This window comes from Sabethes cyaneus, chromosome 3, assembly GCF_943734655.1.
Source record: "Sabethes cyaneus chromosome 3, idSabCyanKW18_F2, whole genome shotgun sequence".
In the NCBI taxonomy this organism is placed as follows: domain Eukaryota; kingdom Metazoa; phylum Arthropoda; class Insecta; order Diptera; family Culicidae; genus Sabethes; species Sabethes cyaneus.
Genome location: NC_071355.1, coordinates 83,050,302 through 83,062,859, shown reverse-complemented (window position 1 = coordinate 83,062,859; position 12,558 = coordinate 83,050,302). Strand labels below are relative to the sequence as shown.

The 12,558-nt window shown below is 40.3% G+C and overlaps 1 protein-coding gene across 1 annotated transcript in view; it reads left to right on the top strand.

Moving 5' to 3' along the window:
* Positions 1-11,485, top strand: part of LOC128742657 (uncharacterized) — a 225,627-nt gene extending 214,142 nt beyond the window's left edge. Inside the window, exon 2 of the mRNA XM_053839083.1 lies at positions 9,025-11,485. Within this exon, the coding sequence (XP_053695058.1) occupies positions 9,025-9,247 (223 nt within the window). The 3' untranslated portion in view covers positions 9,248-11,485. The remainder of the gene's footprint in view (positions 1-9,024) is intronic.
* The last annotated feature ends 1,073 nt before the right edge of the window (positions 11,486-12,558 follow it).

The window sequence follows — 12,558 nt, the reverse complement described above, 5'->3', positions numbered from 1 at the left end:
CTGGTGAGACGGTGCAGAATCGTGTTGGAAGCAGTGTGGTGCATTCTTATAGTGTTCTTTTTTTGTGGGAAAGCAATTGGTTCTTCAAAACATCATCGATGTAATATTATGTGTTTATGCAACGTTCAAATTTTTGGTGAAATATCCTGAACCAATCTCTCTGTAAACATTATGAAATCATTCAAAGATACCTTCCCGAAAAACCTACACATTTTTTACACTATACTAAATGATCGCGTTTTTGAGCTTTGGTCTCACAATGTTGCGTAAAATTACGTAGTGATATCGATAAACAATATAAACAATTTGGCATTAGGCATCAGTAACTGAATAGCCATCATGCATTTTTCGTTCTCACGTCAATGAAACACGTACCTACGGTGCAGTTACTAAACAACCTACGTCGAAGTGCTATGTTCCAATTATAACCTACGTATCCCTTAGTTCCTTACTTGCGGCGATCAGAACTTGTTCCACTCAATCACTAAAATATGGTGTGAATAATAATCACCACCTGTTGAAACTGTTCTCATCATTTAAATTGTCCCACAACTTTGGGGCATATTGCACCAGCCGATTCGTTTTATCCCACGATATACGGCCGACCGCGCAACCAGCCCACAGAGTTGCTCGGACTCCGAACTACCCTTTGGCGGTATGACTATTCGGCGGCATATCATTACTCTATTTACTAATCCTCCTAAGCTTGTTGCGCAGACAACGATTTGAATACTGATCGGTAGCGAAACAACCTATCGGTTAAATTGAGGCAACCGTAACAAAGGGAGCTTACAAAGTACAAACTTAAATATTCAATTACAAATTGGCGGAGAAAAGTGAAAATTCGTTTTTACCTTCAAAAAGGCAACTCATACATTGGTTGATACGAGAAACGCTCTAATCTGATTCGGTAGGCAGCCTCCCAGCAGTTGAGCCTCAATTGACTTTGAAAAGGTGCAAAACTTACCGTGTGAAATGCTCTCGTTGAACTCAGTTAAACTAACGATTACCGGCGGCTATTTGCGCTTGTGCTAGCCTGAATGAACCTCGGACGATGACCGTTAGGGTGGCTTTCAACATCACTGGTAAGGATTACCAATACTAGGGCATATATTTCAAGCGCCGAAAAAGATAACTGAAACCTTAATTTGATGTAAATCTTTAAAATATTCAAATATTCAAATTTGAGCAACCCTCCGCAGCGTATCGTAAGTATGCACAGAAAGAGTACTGAACTCCAAACGGACTAGTCGAAGAGACAAACGTGATCGACATGCCGTGCTTGAAAACTTCAGCAAATAACTATTTGTTCTACGTCCTACCCCCGTCGAAAGCTTGCCGTACGAGTTGCGTTGCAACCGCTTGTGACTTGTGCAGGTGCATGACTGACAGTTTACATAATCGATTTCGTTGTGGGAAATCCGAAAACATATCCTTTCTGTCGCTTTTACACAGCACGCACAAAGTTGGATGTCTGAAAATTGTTAAAACCGTTTAAATAGGCTTAAACGTTTTCTAGTAATTACAATTTTTACTATCGAACTACAACAGTCATAAATCAAATGGAATCCAGCAGAACCAGCAGATAATATTGGATCACATGAAGTGAGAACAGAATGTCATTCAAGTCAAGTACTAATAAAAAATTTACTAATCGTGTTACGGATCAATTACTAGTAGCAATTTCCATCATGTCAATGTTCATGTAGATCCCATTCACGTTGACATTGGATTACAAAATTGAAATTCAAATATAAATCACATTTAACGCTGAATCCACCAATAACACAATGTTTTCGAAACGAATGGCCTGTTCATTATGAGGAGATGAATGAACTTTAATTGGCCAAAGGGTCTCCGGTCTAGCGCCATAAACAGTTTTGGTAAGCAGAGGTAAAAAGAAAAATTAAGTCACATGAACGTGCTGCCAGCCAGAGCTGGGTGCACGGTTGGTAAGACCCAAACTACTGCAGAGCATTTTGCTGCGCGTTACTGCGTTATGTGGTCGCACCATCCACCGCCATTGCATCGGTTGCGGTGCTCCCCGCGATTTCAGACCCTAGCAGAGAGAGCGAGTGTCAATATAGCAAGCGCGCGGCCATAGCAAATCCGTAGCAGCACACATATTAAACGATCATTATGCCCTATTAGGCAAACTTAGTTCTGCCATAAATTTTGCCAGCTTGCTTTCATCAGACGAGAAATAATCACATACCTGGTCGCTCTTTTCACTCCGGCCAAATCTTTTTCCGCGAGCCATTTTTCGCGATCAAGTATTTGCTAAGCAACATTTCATATTTATAAACATATTTAGCGCGGCTTAATTGCTGTATAATTATTGTTATAAATCACTGGAATACCAAATGATTTAGTAGCCCCGAAGGCGTGAGCAACTCGTCAATGCAGTTAATTTGAGCCTATATTTTTATATAAAGTGTAATAAAAATGATTCGATGAAATTGTGTGGTATCAGGGAAACTTATCGCTTACACAATCCAATGAAGAATTTGCCAGTTTACAGGTTAATATCTGTAACACTGATCGATAGAATTAAAAAAACCAAAAATTATATTTTCACGTAGCTTTGGCTTTTAATAGAATCAACCTGTTTCAGGAGGTTTTTCAAAAAAATTGTACGCTACATGCCACCTGCCTTAAACGCCTGAAATTTGTTGCTTGTACTGTCATGCCCCGTGTTTTCTTGAACTCCTTGTTCCTAAGCAAGATAGGGCCAGGGTGCCTCGTGCCGTATCGAGAACTCGTATCTACTTTATTGATGGGGTCACGACCATGGACTACTCATCCGAAATTTCTCGAGCATCTCGAAACTCACATATCAGTTTTAACCTGGTCGAGTCATCTAATAATATCTAATAAAATCTAATAACGAATAAGAGCCACACCGTTCCACCCAATCTTCACCAGGTGTACAGTGGGAATACTTCCAAGTGGTGCCAGCCTTGTAGTACCTTTATATGGAATTCGGCAAGTGCACGCATGAAAAGTTATAGTTTCAAGTCCTTGGAATACTACCGTTCCTCATCTTCATGATACGGCGTATCCTTATTGATTGAAGTCTCTTCCTTAGGGAAAAAACAGGCTCTATTCCCAGCATTGAATCTTCTTACTCGTGTTGTTGTCAGCAGTGACCATCCCAAATAAATGAACTTCTTAACCACTCCAAGTTCATCGCTCTTCATAGTCGCAGTCTGTGGAAAGTGAATGATGATGATATATCTTGAGCCCCTACTTCTAATATATTTGATTTTCGATTAACTTTTCGAATTCACCTGCGGAGTCTTGAAGTTACCTGCTCTTTTTGATCCGCACCATCATGGCTCACTCACTAGATCAGGGAGAGTAACTCGTAGGGGGCGTTGATCTGCGTAATGTCGCGATAATTACAGCAAATGAGCCGATCACCTTTTTTTGTAGATGGGACAAACCACTCGTACAATGCATTCCTCCAATTATTTCCCATGCATTCCTCCAAAACTGTCGTTACTAGTGGTTCTTTACCATATTTGTAGAGATCTGTTAGTTGGCCTTGATGGGCAGTCTATTAGTCTTCAGCTGTTCGATTTCTCGCCGGATCTCATACAAATCGGGAGCCGCAGTACAACTATCTGTTAACCCTCTAACGGGTAAGGCCGTCTGTAGACGCCCTTCGCTTTTGGAGCTCCAGAGCCGCATACGAAATTTGTTTTAAAGTGACAATATGCAAAATGTGTTCAGAACAGATTTCTTGACATTTTGATATTAATATCACAACATTCTGACTATGCATACAAAAGTTATCATTTTTCAAAAACAAAAATTCCGAAAAATTTCGAAAATAATTAATGCACAAATATTTCCTTTTTTACTTTTGATGAAAAAGCACATCTAGAACGAAATGATTGACCTTTTTTCTATGAGTAAATTTCATGCTTTATATCAATTTTGCAATGTATTTGAATTGAAAAAATATCTGGGTAGAGCGTTAGACATGAAAAACGAAAAAGAGAAATTGGACTTTTTCTAACCTGGCGCTCCTCCAGATAATTATTTTTGCATGAAAATCAGAACCTAAGGTTCTTTTGAGTGTACTTTCATGATAAAACAGTCTTTAGCTTGATCGCATCGTTTTTACGATGTTGCCCGTTAGAGGGTTAAAGGTACTCCTCGGTTACAGAGCCGGCGGCATTTAGGCTGGCAAACCCGTGCGGTGGAACGGAGCCTTGCGCTTCAGGGGGACCTCGCACTTGATGACTATGACTAGAGAAAAAATTTAAAAATTCTAGCGGACAATCCCTGGCTGTATACAGCACAATTGGCTCAGCATGCATATCAACACGGGAAATCTAAGGCAACTGCAGGGCTTTGCCTTGTGTCGTTAATTAAGAAGTCGTTCAAGCGTCAAGAAACGGCACTTTGGGTTTTCCGTGATATTGAAGGCGCTTTCGATAACGTGTTATTCGCTTGAATCTAGCAATTCTTTCAAGTAAGTAAATCACGGCCTCATTGGGAGATACATCGCTTAACATTTTCGACGCTGAATGGTAGTCCACAAGGAGCTCTCTCACCCTTGCTTTGATCACTTGTGGCCAACCCTTTCCTTCACGAACAGCACATCTTGGTTACGACTTACGAGATTATTACTTATGCCGAGGACGTAGTACTTATCGTCTCAGAAAAGTTTGGGCTAAATAGATTATGCTGTTAAGAAAGAATCTCGTTGGAATCAAATACAGGGTTGCAGACTGAACAGTTAAACAGTCAGCTACGCACAATCAGGGGACTCCTAACTGGACACAGTCCCGCACTTTATGATTTAAACAATATCGAATGATACAGGCACCTTCCGCTTTTGTGAATCTGCATTTGAAAGTACAACGCAACTGCTCTGCAATTACGGGGCTCTTGCTTTATCTAGGCCTAATTTATTCGAAAATTTCCTTCTTACTCAATACCGAGAATAGAACCCAAATCCCAAAAAGTCATTAGGGGTATTCACGTAGCACTTACTATGTTGCGTATACAGTGTATTGCGTATTTATACTGCCGCTACTCGTGTAACAGTTCCATCTCCATAGAAACTGGGACTGTATTGCGAATAGCGCCAGTATATACACGGATTACACCGTTTACGCAACATAGCAACGTGAATAGCCCTATTGATTTCATTAACAGCTTTCAACAGCTTTGTAGCATATCAACAGCTTTGTAGTTTTGTAGTTGCGAGAGTAGTAGAGAGAACTGGGCCAACTACCGACGAGCAAGGAACCAGTTGACCACGATCCTGAGGAGTAAAAAGCGCCAAAAGGAGGAAAGAGATTGTGAAGAATTAGAACAACTATTCCGAGCTAATGACAAGCCCAATTTTTTCAAGAAGGTGAACCAAACTCATAAGGACTACACACCGAAAACTGGCATATATAGGAAAGAGGGAGGGAACCTAATCACAAACGCGCGCGAAGTGGTCGACAGTTGACAGCAGTTCTTCTATGGACACCACAATGGAGAAGTTGCAGAAGGAGGCGGAACGGAATGCCCATGAATGTAATGTCCCAGCACCTGCTCTCCAAATAGACAAACGAGAAATCGGGGTGCTGAAGACTAACAAAGCCGCTGGCAAGAACTGTTTGCGGAGCTATATAAACATGGCCAAGAAACGCTGGTTCTACACTGGGTTATTTCCAAGATTTCAGAGGCGGAATAGCTACCGGAGGAATGGATGGAAGGTGTGGTTTGTTTCTTTTACAAACTATTGCAAGATAACGCTGGTAAAGGCCGCCTACAAGGTACTCTCCCAGATCCTGTTACGTTCTTGGGGACTCACGCAACTACGGGTCATGTCTTACCATCCCACGGATACTGCAAGTCGAGTAATTTGTTTGGAATGCATGATGGACAATCTCGAGTTCCTTCGAGACGCGGGGAGGGTAGAGACAAGTTGACGGCGCATCTTACATGCTGTTCAACATCGCTCCTGAGGAAATAGTTCCACCCAACTCTTAACCAACTCTTAGGCTTTGCAGATGATTTTGATATCATAGCCAGCAACTATTGAGCGAAAAGTGCTGTGGACTAAACTTTGGCGGCGTAAACTGAAAGCGGAGAGTGGCGGAGGCTAGAAGCTACAGGCACTGCTTGGAGAGAGTTCCATCGTACCGACGAATGTCGGTAGGCTACGGAGGGCTGAACACGTCGTAACGATACCTGACGACAATGCAACGAAAATGTTCTCTTTAACAACCTCATCGGCACCAGAAACCGAGGGACTCAACGTACAGGATGACTCGACCAGGTCCAAAGTAATTTACGACTTCTAAGACGATTGGGAAATTGACGACGAGTGCGAACGACAACGACGACGATGGCGCTTATGTAAGTTTTGCTTTTGAGAGTTTTCCTCTTAAACATTCTCAATTCTCTTTACTTCGATGCAACGGCTCGGCCATATATAAAAAATATTCATGCTGAGAAATTTTATTTATGTAATTACTAGTAGATCGATATTTTTAACATAGTGAAAAGTTCTTTGGAAGGCACACCCTAGGCACTCCTAGGGAAATTTCCCAACTACGCCATCAATGACGGTGAAGTCTCTTTTGGGCAATTCTAGCATCTCGGTATCTCTCTTGTTGCTCTGGCTTATCACACTTGCAGTCAACTTCTGAATTCTAGTTCGATTCTTCTCATCAGTCACTCGCTGGCACTCTGCGTCAAGCCACTCACTAGCATAGATGCCAGAATCACAGATTTTTTATGTCCAAGTATGTCACTTCCTGTGAGTTCTGGTTCTACCAATGTGTCTGATAATTAAAATTCTTCATAAACTATGTATATTACAGAAAGTAATACACTAGAAAAATTAAATGTTGCGAAGGAAATCATAGGGTCCCATATTTGTGCGTGTGAAAAAATCTGTGAAAATGGCATCTATGCGCACTAGAAGTGGTTGCAGCAATAGTATTCAACACTTCTCGCACTGTTTTACTGATCGTTCGCCACTGCCACTGTTCGTTCAGGTTCTCTCCAACTTGTTCATCGATCCGTTTATCAATTTTCCGAAAGTACTACGCAGCAACTCCTTCCACTGATAACTGCCGAATGTGGCGAATGCCTGCATGTCTCCAATGTAGTGTAGTGCTTGACCTAAGTTTCAAGGTAAGGCACTGATTTCATGTTTTCTCTTGCCCCATTCTACTGTATTGACTTGTGAAGTTAAGGAAAAATAAAGATACAGATTTGCGGCATGAGTGCTGAGTGCTTGAATAATTGTCTAAAATAATGTGTTTTTGTAAAATGCCACTAGCAAAAGCTAGGTATGAAAAACTATTTTTTAAGAAATTTCTGTAGAAAATGCTCTACAACTCTTCATCCAGTAAAGATAACATTTACATTTCTTCAGCAAACTTGCTTACTTTTACATTTTCTGCAACTTAGCCAAAAAAATAATATCTCTATCTCCTAACACAAAGAAGTTATTTGTTTTTATTTATATCATAGCTAGTCATGACCAACTTTTGATACTTTCAGATGCATATTTGGGAGGCATTTTTACGAACGAATGTTTTAAAATAAAGGCGCTAGGCGCTTTAGGACCACAGCGCATCGAGTCTATCTTCGTGCAAACAGTGCCAGTTGACGATGCTGTTTTTGAATAAAGGGTCTTTTGTCTTCAATAGACACATCCTCTCGTTGATTGCTTTCTAATCCAACCCGCGAGCTTGTATTTTGCTCAACACTATAAAGCCCATTCCCAGTTGTTGAAAGCTCCACCGCTATGACAAAATTGGGCCTTCTCATCTTTGCTACAAATCTCCGGCAGTGTCGTTATACCTCATTTATGGCGTTGACGCTGTTCAAAAAGCATGCATTCGCCACCTGCCACATAAGTGAGCAATCAGCAGTTCCATGTAGCAAATTCTCATTCGTCGTCCTTGTTCCGTTACTTTTGTTGCTACCAAATATTCCGATCTGCAATTGTTACAATGCAAGTTCACTGAAGTCGCTTTTTATGCGGTTTTTTACGCGACTATTTTTACGCGAATTTCGGGATTTACGCGGTTTTTACGCGAATTTCGGAATTTACGCGGTTTTTACGCGATTTTCGCAATTTACGCGGTTTTTTACGTGATATTCGGAATTTACGCGGTTTTTTACGCGATTTTCGGAATTTACGCGGTTTTTTTACACGGTTTTGATTTACGCGGGACGTATCCTTCGCGTAAAAAGCGACTTGAGTGTATTACTTTGATTTCGACGGGTCAAGTTAACGAGTCCCATCCATAATGGAGCATCCTTGACAACATCTTTCTTAATTCCGATATCAAGCTCCTGGCCAGACGCTGCTGTGAGCCGCTCCATGAAGTGCAGAGGCTAACTATATTGAAAAACAATGAAATCACCTTCAAGAGCCACCGCTGATATAGCGACAGATGCTCGAGACTGGAAAGGCTATTTTGTCGTGCAAATACTCAGCATTCGCTGAAGATTCAAACACGCGTCATTAATTTCTCGGATTTTAAAAGCAGTTTTTATGCTCAAAACAAAAGATATGTTCACGATACTTTGTCATTGTTTTCTAACAGATACAAAAAATGAAGTGAAAACAGTTTCACGAACATAATTATTACTATGACTATAAAAACTGTTTTTGAAATCTCGGAAATCAATGACGTGTGTTTGAATTAAAAGTCCCCTTCCCTGTCAGCATTCAAACTTGGATAGACACAACGATCCCTTAAGTTATACACTTTCACCTTTGCCAAATTATAATGGTCTCATTGGTGTTGTATGGCTGACTGTACATACCAAGAATAAAATTTATTCATGATATCCTGATTGTCTTCTAAATAAAAAATAATAATGAACTAAATCATATTATTACCATTACAATTGTGTTGAAGAAAAATGTTATGATAGTTTTAATGTCACCTTTATGAATACAAAATATTAAAAAATAACCTACAACCCACTACATTCAAATAAGAACTTTCCAGTAATAGTTTGCCTTCTTCTCTACATCATTCGCAGGTACATAACGCCGACGGCCTTACCCCAGGTGATAGCACCACCCAACAAGTCAACCGGCACTGGCATCTCGCAAAAACTACGAGACTTGGCAACCTCGGCTGGTTTGCTTACGGCAAAACCGCGGCCGCCACTGAAACCAGTCATCAAAACGCGTGGCTCCAATAGTACCGAATTCCCGAAAAAAGTGACGTTCAGTGCGTTCGCCACAGTACAGGTGGTGTAGATTGGAACTCCGAGCCGGAATCAGCAAGCCGTAGGGAAAAATCAGCAACCGAAAGCAACAAGCGGGGATGCTATCACAAAGATGGTAGAGAAAATTAGAGAGAAATCATTAAAACAAGTGCACACAAGGGACACAACACTCCAGTTATCATCCTGTAAATATCAATTATTTCATGCAATTATCGGAAATAATTTGTTATTTGCCAATCGAACATGCAAATCGACTAGACGACTGTGCAGATAAACAGCGTTAGAAATAGAAATAATAGCTAAACAAAAACACTGACACACGTTGGACATGTAACCAAACCACACTACACATGAATTACTGAAATGGTGGGTAAAGTACGTACGAAATGATCAAAAGATATACACATGAGGTTTTTGTTCAAACAACTTTACCCACTGTGCAGTGGACCACAGCACAACGTCTCTAAATAGGGTGGTGTACAAATTTTCTCGTCACTCCGAAAACAACCGCGAGAATATTCAAGATAGCAATCGAGTAGATGCCCGCCGGCGTCCAGATAAGCCTACGGTACAGATTTTGTCGTGTGCCTTACGGTCCTCGGTGTAAAGAAATGTTCCGGTAGAGCTTAGAGACGAGAGAGCAAAAAAGGATTCCGATGGTTGAACAGGTTTTGCTTTTTTTTTCAACGTCAACCACTGTATATATATACATACGAAGAAACGAGCAGAAAAATAAATTTTAGATGTGATTCACAAGCCATTTTAGCCTGTACACGGACTATTTGCAGGAGAAAAGTTCTTTACCTAATCTATGTTATATATTTGCTTGTCATATTAGTACATCTCGAGTATGCAATCTGTTTTCTTCTAGTTTAACCTTTTTTTATTACTGTTGCCTAGTGCGTTGAGGACTAGCTCTAGTTGTTCTGTATAAAATGTACCATTATATCTTATTAGCTAGCTGTTAATAGAACAAAATTGCTGTCTGTGGGCACTCCTGTACCCAGAAAATATACGATTGTAAAGTGAACAAGAGAACTCTGAATTAGAACAACCGATAAAGAGACACGAAAGCGAAACCTAAACTTGTGAAACGCGAAGCCAACTATAAGACTTGATAATTCCTATATCTTTGCCTAGTGTTAAGCCCAGGTTTGATGGATAGTTTCACGGAAAATAAAAAAAAAATAAATTTATAGCCAGTGCATATTTGATAAACAGACAGACAAATACATTGGAAATTAGATGTTGTTGCAAAAAAATAATAAATTTTGAAGCAATGCTGATATCGGGACTGAAATTCGATTAACAAAAAACCTAGTTTTAAATGTCATAAAATGGTGCATGAATATTCCAATTGAATCTTTGCCTTTTTTATTCAAAGTTATCACAAAATTTATTTTTCACGTAATGCTTATAGAATGAACTTTATCAGCATGAATTTCTAATATTTGAAATGTCCTGCAGCAAAGGTTTATTGCGATTCTTAGCAACTCGAGTGCTGTGATAGATGTCCCTAAAATTAGGTACAATTGAACCAGACATCGTGGATCCAGTGGAAATTTAAAAAAATCGATAACATCTACTTTTATTTAAATACATCGAGATGCCAGAAAAATTACATTTTCTGTTAATCATTGATCCATCAGTCCAATCAAACCGATCGGAAAGCATATAAAACACTTTCGCTAAAAAGCAGTTCCGACTCCAAAAATATGCTTGATTGTAGGAAATAGGGAAGCCATTAACGTCGGGGCAATTTCCTGAAAGAGGTTCATCACACCTACGGACACAAAAAAAAATCAATGTTGATTATTACCTACTCGAAAGCTAAAAACCTTCCAGCAATGCATCACCTAGCCTCCATTTGACTTCGCTTGTTCAACCAAGCGTTAAAATAAACTACCCCGAATCGACGCCGGTACAATTATCGAGTAATGTTTTTCTTTTCGGAAATCACTGAACTGCTCAAGACTAGACAAGATTCAAGCATAATTATTCAATAATCGATTCGAAAAAACCAAACTCTGTTTTACGAACAAAAAAAGTGAACGCTGCCTTCCTGGCCAATTGTACAATACTGTATAAATTTATACTAAGATATAATATAAATTAGCATATCTTTGCGAACAAATTGAAATTTAGAGAACTTATAAATATTATACCAGCCAATAATCTCTCGATAATTCTTCCAATTATTTCGACTGGTCTAAAATGTAAATAGCAACTATGCTATGGAGCAACGAGAACCATTTGTGAATATAGTCTGTTCCCTAAAACACACAAATATATGATCATAACTGAAAATTCAGTAATAAAATGAAAAGAAAGAACATTCCATTTACTTATAGTATAACCTAATCCGAATTTTTCCCAAGCGAGTTTTAAAATTTGAACATCCGAAGGTCTCTAAGTGCGAGTGGAACTTTTGATGCACCACAGTCGGTAGTAACTTGATGAGTTTCAAGTACAATAGAGGAGTGTTTCTTGTCGAAGTAGTAAGTGCGAGTTTGTCAATTTCGAAGTACCGACCTGCAACTTCGGTTGAGTGACTTCGGCAAGGCCTTTCCCCAGTCGATATTCTGCATGCAACATGCGAATATTAAACAAACAAACTTCATATATCAATAAGTCTCAAAATGCTGCCAAAGGTTTCCAGTTACAGGAGGTCTCACCGCTCACCGTTGTTGATCCTACTCGAGTTTCTAGCCGAAATGCCACCTTTTTCACCTTAGCAAAGTCACTGAAGAGGAAACGGTGACGAAAGCCGAGACCTCAGTGCGTGCCTTCATACGTACGTACGTATGTACGTACCTATGGTCATGTACATTCCACTCCTGATGGTAGACACTTACGGCAGCAAACAAATCGTGTTGCCTACTTAAGCCATTGGCTGCTGCATACTCTTTCCGCACAGCCCAGCGCAGCGGCGCAGCGATCTTGCGCGAAAATCTCTACAAAGTCGCCACAGCTATTAAATCAAGCAGCCTAGCATATCGACTACCCTTTCCTTTTCTCGTTCGTGGTCTGGCAGGTAGGTATAGGGTTCGGCACAAGTGCTCTCGTTTCAGATCACCACGCTCTAGAAGAGGCTTAGGTTACACGCATAGATCCACGGGTCCTAACTCTCGATTGCGGATGATGTGTCGCAAAAGTGAGTATTAATTTCATTGTTTTCTACAGCTCTTGTTTAGATCCCACCAGCAAAGTTGTCGGTTCGCTGGTTCGAATGAGTGCGACGTGTGTGACTCCTATGAGGATCAGCCGATCCGCCCAGCAAACTGAAAGAGACTGCCGTAAAAACATGCACACGTAGGTACCTACCCGCGGCAGCACTCTCGG